Below are 25,354 nucleotides of genomic sequence, written 5' to 3' on the forward strand. Positions count from 1 at the left end.
TTACAGGGGCTTATTGGTGTGTAAGGTTTATTCCTTAGCTATCAAGCAGTGCTGACCATGATTTTTTCACATGTGGCTTGCTACTGCTCAGATGTGTTATCCCTCAGAGGATTGATACAAGAGAACGCCTTTCCCATTGAGGTTCCACAAACAGCGCTTACTGACTTCCACCCAGCCAGAAGTATTCCTTTTACCTATGGGGTCTTGCCCGTTCAGTTGCATTGCAATTTGGAAACTGCCGTTTCAGTCAGCACACTTGATGGTACAGCTTTGAAAGATGCCTACTTTCATGTTTTGATCTCTCTCATTGAATATAGCTCTGGCTAGTTTAATGGAAGACATCTACCAAATAACAGTGGTCTGTACTTAGGCATTCTTCTAGCACTACCAGTTTTCATCAAATGCTTGGATATCATAACTTTTTCTGGGATGTTAGAGCATTAATTTCTGTGTCTAGATTTTGGCTTTCAGGAATATGTTCACCTTTCAGTTCTTGGAACTTTGTATAAACAAAACATGGTTAATTTTAATCCCTACATGAAGGGATTGGGGTCATTGGAGCTCTAATGGGGCCCAAACCAGAAAACTTTCCTGCTGGAGGACAGGTTCTTAGTGCACCTGGGTGCAACCTTTCATGATACTACATTTTAGGCCTCTGTGCGGCTGCTGCTATGGATGTACAACTCCTGTCTTCGACTATGAACACCTGTGACATTTCAGGCCCTATGAAATCTGTTTTATTGTGATGGGTTTTTAGATTATTTTCCGATTTTCTTTTTTTCCATTTTTAAAAAAGTCTTGTTTTTAATCAAAATTGACAACAATTAAGTGGCCTTACTATAAATTCAAAAGTGTTCAGAATTGGATTGCAGTGGGGAAAAACTGATTTAAAAAAAATCCTACAATTTAAATAAAATATCCTGCAGATATACAGTATATGTAAAAGTAACACATTTTAAATCTTTTCTTTTTTAAAGTAGCACTCTGTTAGTAAGACCAAACTAGCATTGACAAACAGTAATACAAGAAGTCCACAGAAGTAAGTCTCTTACAGTGTCAATGTAACTGAATTCATATTTGAATAATTAAAAAACAAAAAAAATGCACTAAACATAAAATAATTCATCTTTGCAGCAGTCACTGTTGCCATTTTAAATTAAACTCTGTCAAGCTTGTTATATTCTGAAGGAATGTTTAAATCAGGGGTCGGCAACCTTTCAGAAGTGGTGTGCCGAGTCTTAATTTATTCACTCTTAATTTAAGGTTTCAAGTGCCAGTAATACATTGTCATGTTTTTAGAAGGTCTCTTTCTATAAGTCTGTTGTATATAAAGTAAATAAGGTTTTAAAAATGTTTGAGAAGCTTCATTTAAAATTAAATTAAAATGCAGAGCCCCCGAGACTGGTGGCTTGGAACTGGGCAATGTGAGTGCTGCTGAAAATCAGTTCGCTTGTCGCCTTCAGCACACGTGCCATTGGTTGCCTACCTCTGGTTTAAATTAATTTCAAATTTGATTAAATTTCAGACCATCAAACCAACAGTTTATTGTTGAGTAGCATTACAGATTGACAAACTTAAATGTCATTATTTTTGCTATCTCTGGCATACATCTCCATTAACCTTTTAGTGTTATCCTCAGAAAGTGATTCCCTCTTGTCTGTAAGTAGATTTTTTATATTTACTAACGCTTTTCTTTACGTCTGAAAATCTGACTGGAAAGAAGATGCAAAGTAGAGCAGTGTCTGCTACTTTAGGCACTCATCCCTTTATAATCTTCCAAAAAAGAACTAGATAAGTTTGGAGGATAGGTCCATCAATGGCTATTAGCCAGGTTGCGCAGGGATGGTGTCCCTAGTCTCTGTTTGCCAGAACCTGGGAATGGGCAACAGGGGATGGATCACTGGATTATCTGTTCAGTTCGTTCCATTTGGGGCACCTGGCATTGACCACTGTCGGAAGACAGGATACTGGGGTAGATGGGCTTTTGGTTTGACCCAGTATGGCTATTCTTTTGTTCTCACATTCTTATCTCCCAGTAAATGCCAGAGATCCAGTGGATCTGGCTTGGGCTCATTCTGAGTGCTGCACAGAAATACTAGCCATTGTTCACACAATTCTGATGAGGGTTGGGCAAGAGATGGTATATTGCTGTACTGATCAATGTTTTGCCTGTCTAGCGATTGCCAGGGATCAGACAAACGGATCAGGCAATACATATCTTTTGCTGGATGGACATCCCAGTGTTTGGAGAATTTGGTAAAAGCAAGCTGATAGGTTTCATGTAGATTGTCCAGGATGTATGTGTCTCTGTGTGTGTCTTTTTTTTTTTTTTTTTGAAGAAGTCTTCCTCTTGGATGTGGGTTTGGTGAAGAAACAAGTTTTGACTGTTCCAGAAATCAAGACCGACCTCAGGTCTTCCATAATACTGTTAGCTAAGGTAGCTGTAGGGCAGTGGGTACTCTCAAAGATGGTCGGTGCTGTTGTCAGTTTGGGGAAAGCTGTCTTAAGGCTCCATAATACCCTATGAGAATGTGGAGTGGTTTCAGCTCTCCATGAATAGAGCATCAGTCAAATAGTACTGATCTTCAACTCCAGGGGGGGGGGGAAAAACTGTCATAACTTTTCTACTTGTTTGTTACTGGAGGATTTCATTACAGAAACTTAAAATTCAGTAATGGAAAAAAATCCAGCTTCAAAATCATTATTTAATGTTAAAGGGATTTTTTATTATACAGGCATAATATTACAGGTGCATTGCAATACACAATTAAATTTCCCAATGCATATTAAATATGGAATGCTTGATAAAATTAACACTTTATAGAATAGCTCCAGAATCCCAGTGTGGTGGATATTTTTTGGCTAAGGTTATTTTTAAGTTATAGCATATTAAACATTTTTTCTTAAATTATTTGTAATTTACATCATATAAGTGGTTAGTCTTTTGTGAAAGTTTTTTCCTAGAGGCCAGTGTACGTGTTATAAAAAATCTGCTTAGGGATCTGTCGTCATAGTAAAAGAAAAAAACTTGGCTATGACGATATTTAGCACACTCCAGTCTTGAATATCTGTTGTCTCATCGATCACCACTATAATCTTTTCCCCATGAATTTGGCTAGCATTCACTGCTACCATATGCTCCTGATAAACATGTTGCAGGTGAATCTGTTGAATGCTGCTTCATTTTCAGACAAACCTCCCCTCACCTCCGCCTGCAGTGTTTTAAGAGGGAAAAGTCAACACTATTTCATTTTTTTCCAATGGGATATCAGCCTCAGCACAGACTGCAACAAAATATTCAACAAACTGCTGTCTGGCCTCTGCAGGTTTCATATTGTCTGTCTGTAGTTGTTCTCTGTAGTGAGTGAGAACCTTGATGAGTCTCGTCTATTTGGAACAATTTTTCTGGTGAGCTTTTGACATTAGATGATAGTTGCAGGTATCATTTTGGGTCCACTGTAGTGAGTGTTGACAGCAGTTGCAGAATCTCATACTGTCCAATTCATAGATGTCATTAGGAAACTGACTAACTCTTAACTTTGGTGTCAGCAGCATGTCATTTCTTAGCTTTCTGGATGAGCATTTTCCAGTTGTAGAATGACTTTTAGACATGTTTAAATCATGTCCTGAACCGTGGGTGGGGAGCCACACTAGTAGTAGCAGGTCATGTCTCTAAGCAAATCTCAGTTAATCTGGTGGTGGTGGTGAAGGGCAAAAACGCATATACAACACACTATATAACTATAACACCCTTTGTAATACCGAACCTTGTGCTATAGCGAACCTTGTCCCTGGATCCCATCTCGAGTGGGTGAGGGCACAGAGCTCCTCCAGCCATGGATTTTTTATTTTTATTTTTATTTTTTTTTACGATTCTACCTATGTTCTCTTTAATGTGGATTTCACAGGGCCCTAGACACTGTGGCTCGGGACACTTGTGCTTTACTGTGGAAGAACAAAGGATGAACAGACATGCCTATCATGTAGTTCTGTTCTCCCCTCCATTGTCATGTGCAGTAACATTTTCAGTACTAGACTGAGAAACTCACCTTGATCATATACCCTTTTCAAGGTTTGTGAACTCTTTAATGGATGATGCTCCACATTGATATACTGAAGCTGAGAGCTATTTGACCTCTAAGGCTTTCTCCTGCTGATGAAATTCAAATGTTCAATTTCTGACATGACACCATAGTGTTTAATAACATGAATTGCCAAAGAGCTATTTGATACAGGCAGCGGTGTTGGGGAGTTCTCATTGCCCCTTTAAGTATACCCAACCATCCAGAGCTGTTGCTTGTTTTGTCAGTTCTGCTGACAAAACTTCTGTCCTCGTTCCCCTAGAATTCTTCAGTTCCCTTTCCTAAAGGTTGTATTACTTGCTAAACTCCGACAAGTGATAATACGGAGAGGCTTCTCAAAAAAGATAAGGTGATTACTTTCCAATAACTGGAGTTACTTGAGATGAGCTTCGGTGTAGTCACAGTCCTAATGAGATTTCCATCTTCTTTGGATTCTTAGGTTAGGAATTCCCAAATTAATGGCAGGAACTGAAGAGCAGTGGCGGTCACTTTTTTTTCATATCTTCAGAGCCCTTTGGGACTGGGAGAAGTGTGTGGGCTCAACAGACGCTGGTCTCCAGAAGCAGTGTACAAGTGTCCGAAGCTTGTGAACATACATAGACCACTGAAAAGTCCAGTTACTGAAAAGGAACCTTGATTTTTTTTTCTTGTGAATGATTTGATTTGCAATTTTTCATATTATTCCCAACCTCTATCTCCACAGACCTTGAAAAGTATAGTAGTAGTACTGTACTACATTCAAGTGCACTAGGGGATCTTTAGTGCACTATCAGGATCTACATGGACTATTATTAAATGTCAAATGTCAAAGTGTAATGTTAGTGGGCTTTAGAAATCACAGTCACGAAGAGCATGTTAACCTATCGTGTAGGCAAGCCTATAGCTTCTCTGTGGCTTGGTATTGTGAACTATAAAATGGGAGTAATAGTTAGCTGTCACATAGGGGTATTTTAAAGCTTAATTTGTTAATGTTCGTAAAATCACTTTGAGAATGTGTCTGTGTTGCAGAAGATGGAAAGCAGTGCCATAACTATGCTGCCATAACCTCCTAGTGGGAAGACATAGCCTACGTTGATGGAGGATGCAGGAACACCACCTCCCAAAGCAGTGGTAGCTAGGCCAACAGAAACATTGTTCTATTGACAGAAATGTGTTTCTACTGGGGGTGAGGTTGGCATCATTTTCTTTCAAGGCTGTATTTTTTTCACGTTCCTGACTGACATAGCTATGTTGCCTAAAATTTAAGTATAAACCAGGCTTGAGAATCTCAGATGGAAGGTGCTCAAGAAATCCACAATTTTTTTTAAAAAAAGCATACTTTCCTTAACCTTAAACACATTGAAATATTATACTTTATGTATGTATCTCTTATACTAAAATAAACGCACTTGTTTCTCATACAACTTAATTTATCCAAAACTGTCTGGTAAAGGATTATGTCTCCAGTGTCTCTTAAATTGAAGATTCCCTTAATTTTGTACAGAAAATCATGATCCTACCATGCTGTCATTCAGGTAGTCAAGGTTATGTTGTGGTTCTGTTAAGGCCAGAAAGCTAAGGAGAGGAAAGACAGTGAAGTTCCATTCCTTTTCAGAAGCGGAGTGTAAGGACAATGGAGCTCTGTTTCCTGTCTTCCAGCTGGAAAGAAAAAGGTCCTGTCCCTTGACTCTGTTAAGGAACCCATTTCTGGTAGAGTGTTTTGGATACTACACATGCTATCTGGTGTGGTCTGGAAAGCACAAGGGTGCAATTAGGAAAATTTAAAATTTAATCTATTTAAAATTTTAAGAGTACTATCCCATGGACTGTCCACAAAGTTCTGCCCATTTGCCATACCAAAACAGTATGCCAAAGTGGAACTCCACTCATAATTCGAGCTGGCTGGAAAACATTTGTTTTGTGAAAAATTGAATTTTCAACATTTTGTTTCCATTCTAGCGTGGAGCAAAACTGAGACTTATTAAAATTCTTTGTGAAAACGAGAGTGAGATTCCCCCACCTCAGAATAGCTGATAGTTTGATGGAATTTTGAAGACACTGGTTCAAATCCCTGCACTGCCTGTTTCAGACCAGGGACTTGAATTGTTGTTTCCATCTCTTTCTGTTGGCACTGTTCTACTTTTATATAAATAGGTCACATTAGGCCAGAGTCACTCACAGAAACTCTTTAGCTCAGTGATTAGGGCACTCACCTGGGATGTTGGAGGCCCAGACTCAAGTCCCTGGTCTGAATCAGGCAGCTCAGGGATTTGAACCTATGTCTTCCACATACTGGGGGAGTCCCTCACCACTGGGGCATTAGGTATTTGGGAGTGGTTTCTTTCTCCCTGAAACCAGCACTTTTCTGCCAAAAGCTTTAGTTCGACGAACCAGCAATTTCTGACACACAAATATATAGTTGACAAATGCTTGACCAGCTCTACTACTCATAGTTTGTGCCTGTCTTCATAGTATGTTCATCCCTCTTTGCTATGAGCTTTGATCAACAGTGAAATATTTATATTTAGACGATCATATTAGACTTCATTTAACATGCTGTAGAGGTGAATATTTCCATTTTTAGTACTCTACAATATGAGTGCCCATCCAGCGCTTTCGACATATTTGACAGTCTTTTAGTATAAATACACGAGTAAACAGAACCCAAAAGCAAAATAACTTGGTAACGACATAGCTCTATTAAAATGTTCCATGGCATCCACGTAGCATATGGGCAGTTCAGACCTCTCAGCTATTTCAGGTTATTTGCAGATTGAGAGAGCCATCCCTGCATCAGTTTACACTGGTTCAGATTTTGAAGACTCTCCAGTTGGCCCAAGTCAACCCCTTTTGTAAGCTTTAACTGTGGAAATTCAGAATGAGTGCATATAGAATGAGTTAAATAAGATGGCTGGAATTCAGCGGTACAGCTAGGTAATCAATAGTAGAAAGCTGGAAAGAATCTTAAAATACAGTTGTCAAGGCTACAATTAACTTTTTGCTACTGCGTAATAGATGGCTTATCAGAAAGGTAAAGAACAGTATAAAATAGTAAAAATGCAGAAATTGGAGAATTATTTGCATTTAAAAACAAGCATAAGTAAAAAGTATACAATGAGCATCAAATTACAGAAAATAACTTCAAATAAAAATATTCTTGTAACATATCAGCATATATGGAATAGGCAAGTAATAAAGAACTACTGGGTCCCTTACTGGTGGTTTGGAAGTTTTGGTTGAAGTTACTTTTGTGTCCATTTTTTGTGTAGGAGGAGGGTGATATTTGCTTTTCGTTTAGAATGCTCTTTTCACAATACACCCCCTCTTTAAAGGTGGGCAGCTACACTCTGAACAGATTTCAGTTTCTTGATAGTCTTGATGCTAATCCTCATAGCTTTACATGTAGCATACAGTAGTTGTAGACTATTAGAAATGTTGTCTTCTGTCAAGAATGAGTAAATGTTAAGTTAGACTCACTGGCAAGGAGTATTACACTATATGAAATAAGAGTAAGTTTTCTTACTTTATTAAAGTTGTATTTGACTTGATACTTTTGTTTCTTCATGGATGTGGATTTAAAATAAGTTTGTATGTATTCTAATATTTTTATTTGTTTCAGGTTATGCAATGGTCTCTGCAAGATGGCTTGTTCTTGAGTTGGAGCTTTTTAAGGCAGACATATGCTGGTACTTCAACTTCATTAAGCGGACTATAATTTCTTTTCTCACGACAACTACATAAGCAGACAAAATTGCAAAGATCTGCCCTGTGTCGAGTATGACAGCCACGACCCGTGGCTCTCCAGTAGGAGGGAATGATAGCCAGGGCCAGGCTCCTGATGGACAGTCTCAGCCTCCCCTCCAACAGAATCAGGTATGATGCTAATGCTGTTAGTAAAGCTGTCTAGAAAGACAATAGTAGTTTTGCAGCATTACTTTTCCAGGTAATTCTTTCTTTCAGAATCTCCTTAGGGTATAATTGTATGTCTTATTGCAGCAGTGTCAGGCCTAGTTTGTACTTTGTTGGAAGTCTGTTGGTGAGTCACTGCTGAACAACTTCCTCAGTATGGTGATAGGAGACCCTGTAACGCAGAAGGTGCTGCCTTTAGATAAAATACCATAGTGATGAAGTAACCTGCCCTTTCAAGTGTCTTTACTTTGAGCAAGAAGTCTGCTTACCAGGATGTCAGATGCTTCTTCAGAGCCATGTCTGATTCACCTACTTCAGATTTTGTGATGTCAGCTTGATACTCAGCACTCTGAAACACCTTTTTGATCTCCCTCTTCCCCCCCGAGGAAGAGAGACTTGTTTTTATTCACTAAAATTGATGCCTTAATGGCTGATACATCCACCAGAATGGCTTCAGAATTGAGGGCCCTCTGCATAGAAGAGCAGTGGTGTACCTTCTGTTTGGATAAAGTAACACGTAGGAGTGTCTTAAGCTTTATTCTGGAGATCAGCTTCATCTTTTGTAGTTCACAGGTAATAATCTTGCTTGGAGAAACTGTCTGAATGAAGAACTCTAGCATACCCTGGGTCTATTTATATTCCTTTCATTAAGCAGTTCTGCAAGTCCTGCACCCATTTTGTTAACTTAACTGTTGTCTTAAAACAGATTGAACACTTCAAGTATAATCTATCAGGAAGGTCCTTTTCCAAATGCTGTAAGTTGAAAAGCATTGGTAGTTCACACCTTCTGTAGGATTTACAAGCTGAGGGTCCAGATGCCTGCCAGAAGCTTGTGGGAGGAGAGGGCTTCATGCTGTAGTCCTCTCATATCAGAGAATTGGGTTAAATCCAGTATATAGTTTAATGTAATTCTGCCCTCCCTGAATTTACACTGCTATAAAAATCCCCACTGTCAGGAGACCTGTTGATCTTAAATTGGAGAATAGAAAAAATTGATCCCTGTTTACCTGAAAAAAACACTTTTTTTTTTTCAGAGTACTAAGGGTCAATGATATAACTTTCCCCCTTTTCACAGTTTCAAACAACTTTAACAAATTTCAGAACTTTTTTCATTGGAATCTTTAAAAACAGTGTGGAAACATCTGTTACTGGTGCATTAAAGCTTTTTTGGAAACATTAAATTTTGTCCCAAATTTAAGTTGACAATATTCCTTTAATGACTAATAATTTAGGGAAAATGGGTCTTCAGCGATTCATGCATTGGTTAGTGGTGAGTATGGCCTTGTCTTCCTTGGATTTTTTTTTCCCTTGGTATTTCCCCACTGTTGTTTCTACCAGTAGAATTGATCTGGTAGTAAGAACCATAGGAAATTGTAAGAAAAGAGAGTCTGGAGTAGACAAGGCAAGAGAGAGTCTCTCCTAATTTGGTTTCAATCTGACCCATGTCAATAACGAGTAAAAATGATCTGATTGCAAAACAGCTGTGAATATGAAGTGTTCTTAGTGAAGAGAAATCCAGGTCAAAACCCATATTCATAATTGGCATCTTTGATGGTAGTCTCACCATACTGACCAAGGATTGCATCAAGTTTGAATTATCTTGTCACCTATAAATGTGGTCATCTGCAACTTGGTGCAAATGAATAGGTCAATGTATAGAAACATATGCTACTAACATACTTGTTAAACTTTTAATGCCCAATTGTGGGGAATAAAAATACCACAAATGTAAATGATACAGAATTTTTCTTTAGCAAAGATGAGAATTTAAATAGTTCAAGTGAGAACTAGATTTGAATGTGGTGGAGAAGATAAATTAGGGTTTAAAATTCAGGAATAGTAAAGAGTGCTTCCTGTGTTGTGGGTCAAGTGGATATAGGTGACAAAGTATTTTAAACTAAAATCTGTCGCCTTGTGTCAGAGTTGAAGTTAACACACAGACTGACCTTTGGTATGCAAATTTCACCATGCCAAATACTGAAGGGAATTGAAGGTTGCAATTTAACATGGCTAAGTACTGTAAGTTACGTAATAAAATGGGGTTTAGAATGACATTCAGAAAGTTTATGCCCAGACAAGTTAGGTTTTTGTGTAATGATTTTTTTTCAAAACAAATAGAAATTTTAAAATTATTTTCATTTATATTTGTTGTTGGTTTGAAAAAATCCCTGAAGTATTTGCAACCCAAACATAGTAATATTGTTCTAGTGCATGAAAATCAGAGTGAATTATTCCACTGATTTGGCTTCACTTAGTGGAAATGCAAAAAGTTAGAAACACATATTTAAAAAAACAAAAAATTGATCTTTGAAAATAATTTTTTTTTGTTTTTGTTTTGTGGTCCAAGATGGTGCTAAGTTACACAGGAAAGAAAGATTGATTGTTCTTTCACCTCCTCTTATGTTTCTGCACCTTCTGCTATATTGTCCTTTCTTTCGCTCTTCGGAGCAGGGACTGTCTCATTTTTATGTAGCGTGTTCAGTGCAGCAACTAGGGTTGCCAACCCTCCAGAATTGTCTTGGAATCTCTAGGAATTACAAATTGTCATATGATGAAACTCCCATGAATATGTCCAGTCAAAATTGGCAACCCTAATTTACAGGACCCTGATTCTGATGGAGGCCTATGGGTACTACAGCAATGCAAATATTTTGATTAAAGGACCACTGCTTAGTTCAAATTTGAAGTAATGAAATCTTTACCATATTTTTTGTTGATTGAATCAATTTTAAAATTAATTTGCTATTGGCATTATTGGAAGACTGAACTCTGATCTCAGCAAAGAGACTATATGAAACTGCATTCGTGCTATATTAACGTTGAAATTGTAATTGTGCAAGCGTTAAGAAACCCCGAGTTAAAGGAAAGCTGCAATGGAGTGTAAAAATATGCTAATTACTACATTTTAAGTTATTTATGCCTGAAATTAGGTTCTTCAGTCCATATTTAGGCATTTAATTGAGAGTGCAAGTGATAGAACCAAGAGCTAGTTTGAAGAGGAATAAAGTTCTTGGGAAGGATATCAACCCAAGCCTGGTCTCTCAGGTATTTAATACTTTTTAGTGTCAGAAAAGCAGGGTGGATAAAAATCTGTTTTTAAAAATAAATTAACTTTCATTGGATTTTTTTAAAAATTAAATACATTTTTCTTTTACAATATGAACCTGAGTAAAATTAAATTTGAAATTGACAAAAAGTTCTAAACTTACTATAATCTATTTAAAATTTAAATGGCAAAAAAATGCTGCATCACTGAGCCCTTCCCAATTTTAATAAGTTAAAAGGTACTGCTTTTTAAAGTGTGTGTGTGTCTATATATATATATATATATATATATATATATATATATATATATATATATATATATATATATATATATATATATAATATTTAAAACCTTTCGCCTATATTACTTTTGGTTTCAGTTTAGGTAGCAGGTGGAGAGAATATTTTTCTCATTTCTTCATTCAAAGTTGAAAAACAGTAGAAGAAACAGGAAAACCTTTCAGTCTATGAATAAAAAACAGATGGAAGAGGATGAGATCTAATTCTAAAACTCTGAAGATAGGGACAGATTTTCAAATGTCTTTAGACACTTAATGGTCTTTAGCATTAACGATCACAGTCCATCTACTTTACTCTTGGGGGAATTCTGCGCCACTGCACATGTGCAGTATCTATGTCCCCCGCAGGTTTCTTTGCTTCCCCACAGAAAAATAACTTTTTGACTGAGAAGCAAATGGAAGCCACAAGAGCAGTCATGCAACCCCCCCAGCAGTATGTTTCGGGTGCCTCCCGCTTCCTGCACCCATGGCTCCTCAGCTGCAGGGGGAGGGATCCCTGTACAGGGAGCTGCTCCCTCATCTGCGCAACCCCAGTGCAGCCAAACCCCCTCATACCCAGATCCTCCTGCTGAGCCTCACTCCCCCTGCACCTGGACCACCTTGAAAATCCACCTGGATCCCCACCCCACCAAGCCCCAACCAGCTGTACCTGGATCCCCACCCCACTCCTCCAGCATCTGGACTCCCCACTGAGTTCCCCCCACCCAGACTCCTCTGCCAAGCTCTATCACGGTACAGCCAGATTCCCCCACCCCACACCTGAATCCCCCACTGAGCTGCCGGCACCCAGATTGTCCCACCCAGAACCGCCTCAATCTATCCCTCCACACTAAGGCCCTCCACACTTGGATCCTGCCTTGCTGAGCCTGTCTGCCCATACCTGGTGCAAAGGGGCAGGGTCCTGAGGGGTTTCTGGGGCAGGCTTCGTCCTTGAGCTGTGTCAGCATCGGGTGAAGCTTTACTGCTGAGGCCATGTCCTGAGAGGAGCTGCACACTGATCTCCTACCTCTGTGCAGCCAGTGGCTTCTGCTCCCCAGTGCCATGCTGGAGTCTCCACATTTATTTGACAAATAAAATTTGCAGAATTTTAACGTATTGTCCAAAAATGTGTTTTATTTTTTGGTGCAGAATGCTCTCATAGACTCTAGGACTGGAAGGGACCTCAAGAGGTCATAGAGTCCAGTCCCCTGCCCTCATGGCAGGACCAGATACTGTCTAGATCATCTCTGATAGACATTTATCTAACCTACTCTTAAATATCTCCAGAGATGGAGATTCCAAAACCTCCCTAAGCAATTTATTCCAGTGTTTAACTACCCTGACAGTTAGGAACTTTTTCCTAATGTCCAACCTAAATCTCCCTTGCTGCAGTTTAAGCCCATTGCTTCTTGTTCTATCATTAGAGGCTAAGGTGAACAAGTTTTCTCCCTCCTCCTGATGACACCCTTTTAGATACCTGAAAACTGCTATCATGTCCCCTCTGTCTTCTCTTTTCCAAACTAAATAAACCCAATTCTTTCAGCCTTCCTTTATAGGTCATGTTCTCAAGACCTTTAATCATTCTTGTTGCTCTTCTCTGGACCCTCTCCAATTTCTCCACATCTTTCTTGAAATGCGGTGCCCAGAACTGGACACAATACTCCAGTGGAGGCCTAACCAGCGCAGAGTGGAGCGGAAGAATGACTTCTCGTGTCTTGTTTACAACACACCTGTTAATGCATCCCAGAATCACGTTTGCTTTTTTTGCAACAGTATCAGATTGGTTTGACACGATTTGTTCTTTACAAATCCATGCTGGCTATTCCCTATCACCGTACCACCTTCCAAGTGTTTGCAGACGATTTCTTTAATTACTTGCTCCATTATCTTCCTTGGTAAAGAAATTAAACTAACTGGTCTGTAGTTTCCTGGGTTGTTTTTATTTCCCTTTTTATAGATGGGCACTATATTTGCCCTTTTCCAGTCTTCTGGAATCTCTCCTGTCTCCCATGACTTTTCAAAGATAATAGCTAGAGGCTCAGATTCCGCCTCTATTAACTCCTTGAGTATTCTAGGATGCATTTCATCAGGCCCTGGTGACTTGCAGGCATCTAATGTTCCTAAGTGATTTTTAACTTGCTCTTTTTTTTTATTTTCTTATCTTCTAAACCTACCCCCTTCCCATAAGCATTCACTATGTTAGACATTCCTTCAGACTTCTCAGTGAAGACGGAAACAAAGACCTCATTAAGCATCTCTGCCATTTCCAAGTTTTCTGTTACTGTTTCTCCCTCGTCACTGAGCAGTGGGCCTACCCTGTCCTTGGTCTTCCTCTTGCTTCTAATGTATTGATAAAAAGTCGTCTTGCTTCCCTTTATTCCCATAGCTAGTTTGAGCTCATTTTGTGCCTTTGCCTTTCCAATCTTGCCCCTGCATTCCTGTGTTATTTGCCTGTATTCATCCTTTGTAATCTGACCTAGTTTCCATTTTTTATGTGACTCCTTTTTATTTTATAGATCATGCAAGATCTCGTGGTTAAGCCAAGGTGGTCTTTTGCCACATTTTCTGTCTTTCCTACACATCGGAATAGCTTGCTTTTGGGCCCTTAATAGCGTCCCTTTGAAAAACTGCCAACTCTCCTCAGTTGTTTTTCCCTCAGTCTTGATTCCCATGGGACCTTACCTATCAGCTCTCTGAGCTTACCAAAATCCGCCTTCCGGAAATCCATTCTCTATTTTGCTGTACTCCCTTCTATCCTTCCTTAGAATTGCAAACTCTATGATTTCATGATCACTTTCACCCAAGCTTCCTTCTACTTTCAAATTCTCAACGAGTTCCTCCCTATTTGTTAAAATCAAGTCTAGAACAGCTTCCTCTCTAGTAGTTTTTTCAGCCTTGTGAACTAAAAAGTTGTCTGCAATGCAATCCAGGAACTTATTGGGTAGTCTGTGCCCCGTGGTGTTATTTTCCCAACATATATCTGGATAGTTGAAGTCCCCCATCACCACCAAATCTTGGGCTTTGGATGATTTTTAGTTGTTTGAAAAAAGCCTCATCCACCTGGTTAGGTGGCCTGTAGTAGATTCCTAGCATGACATCACCCTTGTTTTTTACCCCTTTTATCCTAACCCAGAGACTCTGAACACTTCCGTCTCCTATGTCTATCTCCACCTCAGTCCAAGTGTGTACATTTTTAATATATAAGGCAACACCACCTCCCTTTTTCCCCTGTCTATCCTTACTGAGCAAACTATACCCATCCACACCAACATTCCAATCATGTGTATTATCCCATCAAGTTTCAGTGATGCCAACAATATCATAGTTGTATTTATTTATTAGCACTTCCAGTTCTTCCTGCTTATTACCCATACTTCTCTGTGGAGAAATCAACTGACTAAGTACATTAATACTTTTTATTTAATAAATCAGTTTTAAATAAAACAAATGACTTGATATTTTTTTGTCAGCACATTTAAAGTAGTTTTATTTAACTAATAACAGTTTTTAAAGTGCTGTTTCTTTGTACTTTTGATTGAATATCAGTTTACATCCAAATATATCTTGACATGATGAATTTGGAGTAAAAATGTTATCTAGTAAACAAGAAATGTGTCCATTTTCTAACATACTGAAAAAATATAAAAATTAAGACAGTGAAAAAATATTTTGAGTGATATAGTTGCTTAAATATGTATAAACATAATATGTTATCTTGGTTAGCAAAAATAAGTACCAAATTTAGTGTAAAGGCTTTGTTTAGTTGCAGATCAACATGTTTAAATGGTAGTACCAACCAATTAGGATTAAACTCTTTTTAGGAATATAATTAAAGTGCACACATAAAAACAAGATTAAAGTAGATTTATATCAAGATTCCTTCTTGATTTAAATCATTAATATTGATGATTTGTAATTTATTGGCAACTGCTGCGAGAAGGAAGGGTGGGAATGTTAAGTTCATATGTGCTCCCTTCAGCGATTGAACATGTTGCTGCATTTTGGGCAAGTAAAGAAATTGTTCCCTGCAGCTGGCAAACTGTTAAGATGAAATAACGATAGTCATGTTAAAAGAAAATCAAGGCTTGGGTGGCAGTTAGTGGATTCCCACGAGAGTGAGCAGAGGTATAACCGATGCCAAACAATTATATAAATAGGAATCTTTAGTATGTGGTTCTTCATGATCAGAGGAAGAAGACCTTTGTGTAATTTCTTATCAACTATCTGTGATCCACACAACCAGGGAATAGAATTCATAGTAGCAGTGCTTACCGATCCTCACTGATTCAGTCTTGTTTCAGTACGAACCAGCTATCTTGGCTGGATTCAATACAATCTAGTTGCCACGCACCAAGTCAACATTCCCCTTCAGGGAGGCTCTTGACTAATGGAGCCCATGTGGAATATATCGAGCAAGGCTTGTGTAGCTGAGTCTTGAGAATATGCATTGCTTTCAGTAAACTTACATTTGATAACTATAGGAGAAGTGGGGAAGCCTTTCAGAAAGCCACAAGATAAACTAGGGGGCAGATTTATATTGGACCATCAGAGTTTGTAATACAAACAGATTTTGTGTATATTGGTGGTTGCCTTATTTTGTCATACATACACGAGGTGATTTATTGCCTCACAGCCTTGCAGTTTGCACTGTTCCTGCTAGCTGTTCTCTACACTTAACATGCATGCTCCTCGCTCCCAGTGACATCATCCATCTTGAATGGGACACCTGATCTCCCTACACTTCTGTCATTCTGAACAGACCACCTCCACTCTTTTGTGCATCCTTTGAAGCCCTTCTACTTGCACAAAGAGCATCCTTCCTTTTCCTTAAGACACTCTTTCACACACAGAATTCCAAGAGCCCTCACTTGGACCTTTTCAAATGAGAAATAGAAAGTTGGTCCACTAAGAACAAAATCCTGGGCCAACTTTGTTTCAATTGATACCTTTTTCCATCTTCCAGGAAACTAGCTTTGTTTTTAGAAAATATTTAATTGGACTAATAAATAATTTTAGTTCAGAAATTCTGAAAGCTTTAAATAGTCATATTTTGTGGGTTTTTTAAAGATTTTTATTTTACATTTTATTGAAGTCCTCTGGCTTTCAAAATTCAAATGAAATTTAAAGGGAAAAAAGGAAGCCAAGAGTAAATGATGTACATCTACTGCAGTATCCGAGAAATAGGATGAATTTTGTGCATACAATATTTAATTTAAATCCTTGAAATGTTTTTAATTCAGACTTCTTCACCTGATTCTTCCAATGAGAATTCTCCAGCTACCCCTCCTGATGAGCAGGGTCAAGGGGATGCCCCACCCCAACTTGAAGATGAGGAGCCCGCATTTCCACACACAGATCTGGCAAAGTTGGATGACATGATCAACAGGTATTTTAAGATTGATGCATCCTTCCTAATCATGTAGGTTATAGGTAAAATCTCTTAACATTGCCATCAAACTTTCTGCGTCTTTCTTTGTGTTCATGTATTAGATTGCATGTTTGCGGATTGGGAGGAAAATAAGAAAAGAGATGGGGATTGACGATTTTTTCCTAAAGTTGATCCCTCTTTAGTGGGTTAAAAATAGGATAAAAGTGTAAATCTAGCCTGAGGACATAATGAAGGGGAAGATATGTTTTAATTTCTTTTCAGAAACCTAATTAAAATGCAGTACTTTTTTTAAAATTCAGACCTCGATGGGTTGTTCCTGTGTTGCCGAAAGGGGAGTTAGAAGTTCTTCTAGAAGCTGCTATTGATCTTAGTAAAAAAGGTAAGTTGAAAATATAATGAATGGTTGCTAGAGGAATGTGTAAATCTGGCTCCTTAAAGGTCCTCTGTATCCCTGTTGGAGCTTTATTTGTTTTATAAATTGAGATCCAAGCTTCCTAAAACCTGGACGAGCGTGAAAAGTTGCATAGAACTTTTGAAAACAGCATAGCTTGACACACACATTGGGGAACGCTGAGCCCATAGCTGTATAAGTCTTATTGGTCCTATCCCACTTGTTTTCTGTATTTTTACTTGCATATCAGACCCGATCAGGTCTGTTTTCCTGACAAATTCTTATATTTTAACTTTGAGATTTAATTTTTTTTCTCAGAAAATTTTCCTGCAGGTTCTTGTATCTTTTTGGGTGAATGAGCAGGGCCAACTCTAGTTTTCCCTGCCACACGGAGTCTTCTGCTGGGATAGTGTTGGTGAGACCTACCAGAGGGGTGGGTCTTAGAATTAACACTGCTTTGAGATGTATGGGAAAGTCCACCTATCTCAGAGCCATTGTTTCAGGTTCTCGCAGACTTGAGCAACTCTCTATGCATTTGTTGCACTCTGATCATGTTTTCACAATTTTCCTTTGTAACTGTGAGGGCAGCTACACTCCCCACATTAAATCCAAAGTTTTGATACAGTTGCATGACTCAAGGATGTGGGGCCCTAGGGATGGGCATTTTAGTGTCTATGTTGTAAATATGGCCCTGCTTATGTACCCTGCAAGCTGGTTTTTATCACTAACAGCAAACTGAAGAGACAAAAGGCAAGTGTGTACAAAACAAAAAAAGAAGTGGAAGGGGTGTGGTTTTGTATTCTTGATTTGACATGACCAAAAGACTGTTTAAGTCTCAAGGGAGCAGAAAACATTTACAATTTTTAAAGCAATTTAAATATAGGACCTACTATGTAAAAGGATGTTCTATTAAAAATAATGTTTTGGAATTAATCAGTTTCACCAAATTAAAGTTTACGTTGTAATTTAAAGAAAACTTTGAAGCTGAAATATTAAGTGAAATTTGGTGGGAGAAGGGAAAATTAATTGGCAATTTTAAAGTCTAGTTACTGAATTTTGACACTTTCAGACATTCAAACGATGTTTTTTTTAGTTTGCATGGCTATATTCCTTTTATTAGGAAATATCTACAACTGAGAAACCCTTCAATGTATATTGAAATTGTTTGAATATTAGGAGTTGAGATCTAAAAATAGGGAGAAAGCAGTCTAGTGGTTAAAGTAGGGGACTGGGAGTCGGAGCTGCTGTTTCATTGATAGTTTTGCTACTGATTCACTATCTATCCAGTAAGAAAATCAGCAAACTCCCCCACCCCCCATGCCTGTTTCAGTCTATAAAAGGAGCTTGGTAATAGCTACCCTACACAATGTTTTAAATCTTCATTTTTTGTAAAGCATTTTGAAGTCCTTGAATGTGAAAAGTGTAAGTCCAAAAATATAATTATTTTTAATGTTAAGTGAGCATTGTAGAGAACCAGTAAAATGGAGTATATTAACTGATCTTTCCCTTTTCTCTTTTAAACAGGCCTTGATGTTAAAAGTGAAGCATGTCAGAGATTTTTTCGAGATGGGCTAACAATATCTTTCACAAAAATCCTTACAGATGAGGCAGTGAGCGGCTGGAAGTTTGAGATTCATGTAAGTTTGTACTGTATTTTATGAAAAGCAAGTAAGTTTAAACAGTGATGGAGCTGCAGAGGCCATCTGCTTATTTGCAGCCATGAAAAATTTTTGAAAATCAGCTTCCTTGCCAGTTCTCCACAACTCCATGACTTATGGGAAATAAATTTCCTCCTTCCTTCCCTTCACTCCTCACAGCTTCATGGTCCAACCTGTAGGGCGAGTAGTGAACGGAGAGAGAGATTGGTTTAGTTAGAGATCACATTTGAGCTAGGAGGAAGTTTGGGTTGAAAAGAAATCAAACTTAGGGCCTGGTATGATGGGGTATCAAGGTCCCTCTCCTGCGTTAATCAGTGCAACCGCTTGTTGGGCTCCTGGTTATGCTGGATACATGTCTGTAGTCCTTTATACTCCCCAGAGTAATTATATAGTTCAGGGGCATGGAGCTTTGTCTTTGTATTTTGGTAAATGCTTTAGAAACTTTGCTGATTTGTGCATGCTCATTAACAACTTCTTAAACACTAAAATTTTCCTCTCATTAAGGACTAGCCAAATTTGAGGTTGTGGAGTTACTGGTGAGTAAGTCTGGAAAAAAACTGAAGTAGAAAAAAATATGTATTTCTCCTACCACTGATAATAACTCAGACACTGAGAAGATTAGCTCAGTTTTTTGTTTAGCCCCTCCTCCCCAATTATGAAAATAGGCATGAAAGGTTCAGCTCAGACAACTTTTTTTGAAAAAGCAAAGGACAAAGGTTTATAAAGAAAGCAATTTTGTAACTTTACTTCTGTGAATGCAGTAATACAGTTTGTAATTTGTTACATTTCAGTCAACTGCCAAAACGGTTAAATATCTTTTTCTTAATAGAGGTGTATTATTAACAACACTCACCGTCTAGTAGAGCTATGTGTGGCCAAGCTGTCCCAAGATTGGTTTCCTCTTCTTGAACTTCTTGCAATGGCCTTAAATCCTCATTGCAAATTTCATCTCTACAATGGTACCCGTCCCTCTGAAACAGTTCCTGCGGGAGTTCAACTGGCTGAAGATGAACTTTATGCCCGTCCTCCTGACCCACGATCACCAAAGGTAAATTGATGTTTTTTTCACACTAAAATCCTAAAACCTTAAAACTAAAGTCCATATTAATATTTTTAATTAAATAAAATCATTCTGTATCCAATTAAAAAAATCATTTAGGAGGAAAAAGCCACATAACACTTGCTGCTTTTTGTTTTGATGATTGATTAAGTCTTGTGACTGTAAAAGCGTCTCCAGTATTTTTCCCTTCTTCCTCACGTATTTAATCTTTGCTCCACAGTCAGGGTTCCCATGGTGATGTACCCACCAGTGATCAGTGCTGACATAGCTGTATTTGGAATGTCCGTTCCACTGCTTTAGTTGGCCAGAAGTCATTGCTAGAGTGACTGGATTTCCTTTTTCATACCATTTTGATTTTGTAGGTGTAACGTGGTTGTAAAGATGCATCATCTGGTTAAAAATCATATTGTCAAAAATAGAATTATTCTTTGAGTGACGTCTACACATTCGTGTTCTTTGGATGTGGTAATGGTGTACCTTGGACCAGTGGCACCATCTAGTAGTAGTGCCCATTGGAATCCTCTAATGGCTGTACCCCAGGGGTGGGCAAACTTTTTTTTTTTTTGCCTGAAGGCCACATTGGGTTTCTGAAATTGTATTGAGGGCCGGTTAGGGGAGGCTGTGCCTCCCCGAACAGCCAGGCATGGCCCGGACACCGCCCCCATCCGACACCCCCCCCCCACTTCTTACCCCCTTACGGCCTCCCCGTGACTCCTTCCCCATACAGCCCCCCCTGTTCTGTCCCCTGATGCCCCCCAGATCCCTGCCCCATCTACGCCCCTCATCCCCATAGCACCTCCAGACCCCCCACCCCGACTGCCCCTCGCCGCCTCATCCAACCCCTCCTCTCATTCCTGATGGCCCTTCCAAGACCCCTGCCCCATCCAATCACCCCTTCTCCCTGTCCCCTGACCGCTCCTGGAACCTCTGCCCCCCGTCGCCCCATCCAACTTCCCCTCTTTCCTGACTGGTGCCCCCGTTCTCTGCCCTCTGAATCCCCAACCCCTATCTACACCCCCGCTCCCTGACCACCACCCCAAACTCCCTTGCCTTCTGTCACCCCTCCAGCCCCCTTACCATGCTACCTGGAGCACCGGTGGCTGGCAGCACTACAGCCACGCTGCCCAGAGCACCAGGACAGGCAGCCATGTCGCCCAGCTGGAGCCAGCCATGCCACCGCGCAGCACAGAGCACTGAGCAGGCCGCAGCTCTGCAGCTGTGCTGCCCGGCAAGAGCTCACAGCCCTGCTGTCCAGAGCATTGCGCTGGTGGTGCAGTGAGCTGAAGCTGCAGGGGTGGGGGAACAGCGGAGGAGGGGCATCTTCTTCTCTAACAGTTATCCTATTCAAGTCAACACTATCTCACCTCCCAATTCTTTTACCTGTCCTCTTCAGAGATTCTTCTCACAAGAACTTGCTAATATGTAGCTCATTCATTAGTAGAGTCAGGTGCCATAAAGGAAGTTCCTGAAGAGTTTCATGGGAAGGGATTTTATTTAATGTATTTGCTGATATCAGAGAATTATAAATGTCTCCCAACCCTTTTCAGACCTTTGGAAGCTAACTCTTCAGAAAGTTCAAATTATTATCCTTATCCTACCTGTGATCATCTTTTTCTTATCTGCCCATGCTTGGTTTGGGACCTCTTGATTTAGAGGGTACCTAGTCTCATATCTCAGATTTTCACATCAAAAATACCTAAGGTTGGGTATGGGAAAACATCACCAATACAAAGATGTTCTTTTGGCATGTCTATGGCACCTTGCGTGTTCACAAAGGGCCTTTCAATGGAAGCAGCACATTTGCGATGTAGGGCATCCATGTCTGCTTGTTTAGATGATTGGCTCATTAGGATATCCTCATAGAAGGACCTGGCAAAAGATATGACACAGTCATGACTCTGTTCCAAACACTGGGGTTCAAGGTAAAGTGGAAGGCACACAATTTCCAATCCAGATAATAGTTTTTATTAGGGATGTTATGGACTCTCAAAAATAGAGTTTTTCTTCCAGATGACAGATATTTAAATGTTTGTTTATAGCAATAGAAGTACTACAGGAAAACTCATTTCAAACAGTGTTCTCCCTTAGTTTGATGGACATTATGACATCAGTGACATATGTAACTCTATAAGCTCATTTAAAGATGAGGCTTCTACAGCATTGGCTAGCAAGATGCTACATATGCCAATATACGCAACATGTTTATGAATTTGACACTACCTAGGATGTGTCCCTAACCCTCATATGATGGACTGCACATCTCAATGTCCTCAAAGGAGTTGCGTTCAACAACCCAGCTCTGTCTTTCATAGCCACCTCTGACTCTTTCAGTCTAGAGTGTGGAACTGGAGTTTATGGAAGAAAAAGCTCCATATAATTATATTTAGGAATTCAGAGCCTAACATGTTGCTCCTTTCTCACTCATCTGCTTCACAGAATAGTTCAAGTAGTTACTGACAGTAGTACAGTCATATTTCACATGAAGTAGCAGCGGGAGCACATTCCAGCTAACTGTGCAAAGAGGCCAAAATTCTCTCTGAATGGTGCATAATGCACCAGATTTATCCTGTTGCTGTCCACCTTACAGACAAGGACAATATACTGTCAGATCAACTCGGCAGAGACTTGCATAATTAGCATGAGTTGGTCACTCAGAAACACCATATCGTTGTGTGAAGCAATCCAAAGAGAGTCTTATTTACAACAAAATACAACTCAAAATATCCAATATTTGGTTTTGCTCCAGAGCAGGAGCAGACAATCAATCTATCGCAAATGTTTCTTCTGAACTAGAGTGGAGAATGCATTGTAGTTCTTCTCTCTGTCCCTCTTTTTCCAAATTCATCTAATTCTGACAGTTCTCAGGGAAATTGAAGAAAAACCAAGATTTTTGATTGTCCCATCCTGTGGAAGACAATAGTAGTTCTCAGATATACTTACTCCTCGGGGAATTTTGCACCAAAAAATTAAAAATTATGCACACAATTTTAAAATTCTGCAAAATTCTGCACATTTTGTCAAAATAACACAATATAATCACTCTGGTTTCAATTATTTCAGTAATTTTATTTAAAGTACAATACACTGGGTAGAGAATGGGAGTAGAGAGCAACCCCCCTTGCCTAATAGTAATGTAGCTAGGTTTCACCCTTTATTTTGAGTTTAGTCAACAAACATATGCAGTCATATGCTGAGTGTTACAACATAGGCAAATGAGGGCAGGTAAATTAAACACACAATTTATATTGGCATCTCCAGAAAGGTCAGCAGTAAACAGTTCATGGCAGGGCTTTGGAGCTGTGCTCTGGCTCCACTCCAGCTCCAGGCAAAAACCTACAGCTCCACTGCTCCGGAGCTGCTCCGTGCTCCAGCTCTGGGCTCTGCTCCAAAGCCCTGGTTCATGGAGTACATTTTGAGAGGAAATTTTTTCAGTCCAAAAGTGTAGACCAGTCCTAATCACTAAAGCACCAGAAGCATTTATAAGGCAATACTGTCTTTTATACCACTCTGGAAATGTAAAGGAGCCGTAAAACTTTTACACCTGCTTTATACTCATGGAGGAATTCACAGAGAGAGTGAAAATAATTCACTAAGCAGAGAGGCTGCTATATTCTGCTCTGTGCAGGGGGACTGAGCCTGCCCCACACCTACCTCCTCACAAACACCCCTAAGCCCTGCCCCTCCATCCCAAGTGTTCCGCAATAGCGAGTGAGAGGGACAGTCTGTCTCTCTCTCTCTCACACATGGACCCCCCTTCCCGGTGGTGATTTACGTCTCTACTGGTTGCTCAGGGCTCCCAAACCAACCTGCCTGCACTACCAGGAAGGGGCACTTGACCACTCTTGCAACTTCCATTTCCTTCCCCACCAGAAGTAATTTTTCTGCGGAGAAGCAAAGAAATCTGCAGGGGACATGAATTCCCCCAGGAGTATACAACTTTAGGTAATGTTTTCACCCCCCAGCCACAAGGCCGAGAAGCGATTACTACAACTATCAAAGGAAAATTTACTATTTTTTCTGCAATTCCAGAATTCCTGGCCCAGCAGAGAGGTCAGATTTGTCATCTGGATCTGCTTGACAGCATGGGCCATATGATTTTGACAGAGTTAGAACTGTCCTGTTAAGTAAAAGTACATGACTCTGTTAAACTTAGGAAGTCACTATCTTATTTGTTATAACAACAAGTGAAAAAGATTATTTTTGTGGGCAACCAGTAATACCATAAACCCAGCTTCAGTTAGTATTCAGTTCATACATAGTTGATTTGAAATCTTTGAGACTCAATAGGAAAGATGGTCCACTGATTAGAGCATTAGCTTGGGACCTGAGAGAGAGAGGTTCAATTCCCTGTTCTTTTGCGAACTTTCTGTGTGACCTTGGGTGGGTCATTTAATCTGTTATCAATCTGTAAAATGTAGATAATAGTACTTCCTCACCTGACAGTGGTGGTGTAAAAATGAATACAGTAAACGGTTGAGAGACTGTAAGGGTGCATCTACATTGTGGGGTCTGTACTAGTATAGCTATTGCACTGTAATTATGCTATTATAACCCCATAATATAGATGCAGCCTATAGTGATGGAAGGGGTTTTTCTATTGTTATAGGAATGCCACTTCCCCGAGTGACAGTTGTTAGGTTGAGGGAAGCATTCTTTTATTGACTTATCTGCACCTACACTGGGGGCTAGGTTGGCATAGCTATGGTGTGTTGTTCTTCAGACTCCTGATGGACATAGCTATGTTGACCTAAATTTAAGTGTAGGGCAGGCCTTACATACTATGGTAATGGGGTCCATGTAAGAATGTTAAATAGAATGGACTCATGTTGTTGGTGAAAGTACATTTTGCAGCCATCTTGGCTCATCACTGCTCCATCAGGCAAAACTGTATTCACCTATGCTACAGTAAAGATTCTTGAAGGGGTTTAATGAAGTTTAGAGAACCTCCACCTACATGAGACCTCAATTTAGTACCTACTCAGCTCACAAAAGCCCCCTTGAGCCCGTGAGAGAATGTTCCTTGTTTAATTATTCAGTTAAGACTGCTTTTAGTGTATCTGTCATGTCCGGTAAGAGAGAGAGCTCTCACGACTATCCCCCTCCCCCCCCTTTTTTTACAGCCTTTCACAAAGATAAAGTGGTTCTTCATCCACATCCAAAATTTATCCCTACTGTAGCAACAATTTCATTTCAGTCAGTCCCTAAATAAAAAATACCTACTTAGCACTTTTCATCTGCAGATCTGTGTATTTTACAGATGGGGAAACTGAGGCAAAAAGGCACGTGGCAGAGCTGGGGCTAGAATCCTGGTCCCAAGAGTCCTAGTCCAGTGGTTTAGCCAGTAGGCCACATTGTCTGCCCATTAACTTGCCAGTGTTTTTCCTTAGGTCTAACTCAGAGGAAGTGAAGTCCTTACCTTTAATGCTAAGGGAACATTATTAGCCTTCCATTTAATAGATCTAAGGAAAACAGGAAATCACCTGGACTATTTTTCTCTTATGAGGAGAGAATAAAAGCAATCACATCCCAATGCCTTTCTAAGTAGGTTATACTCTATATTGAA

The 25,354-nt window shown here is 39.5% G+C and overlaps 1 protein-coding gene across 4 annotated transcripts in view; it reads left to right on the forward strand.

Annotated features, from left to right (window-relative positions):
- USP9X (ubiquitin specific peptidase 9 X-linked) overlaps nucleotides 1–25,354 on the forward strand; it is a 212,498-nt gene that overhangs the window by 30,441 nt on the left and 156,703 nt on the right. For all 4 annotated transcript variants that reach the window (XM_030576179.1, XM_030576205.1, XM_030576187.1 and 1 more), the window contains 5 exons: nucleotides 7,681–7,934; nucleotides 16,534–16,679; nucleotides 16,982–17,061; nucleotides 18,598–18,710; nucleotides 19,561–19,779. In XM_030576179.1, coding sequence (XP_030432039.1) covers nucleotides 7,839–7,934; nucleotides 16,534–16,679; nucleotides 16,982–17,061; nucleotides 18,598–18,710; nucleotides 19,561–19,779 — 654 coding nt within the window. In that variant the 5' untranslated portion in view covers nucleotides 7,681–7,838. The remainder of the gene's footprint in view (nucleotides 1–7,680; nucleotides 7,935–16,533; nucleotides 16,680–16,981; nucleotides 17,062–18,597; nucleotides 18,711–19,560; nucleotides 19,780–25,354) is intronic.

This window comes from Gopherus evgoodei, chromosome 1 (genome assembly GCF_007399415.2).
Source record: "Gopherus evgoodei ecotype Sinaloan lineage chromosome 1, rGopEvg1_v1.p, whole genome shotgun sequence".
Lineage (NCBI taxonomy): Eukaryota > Metazoa > Chordata > Testudines > Testudinidae > Gopherus > Gopherus evgoodei.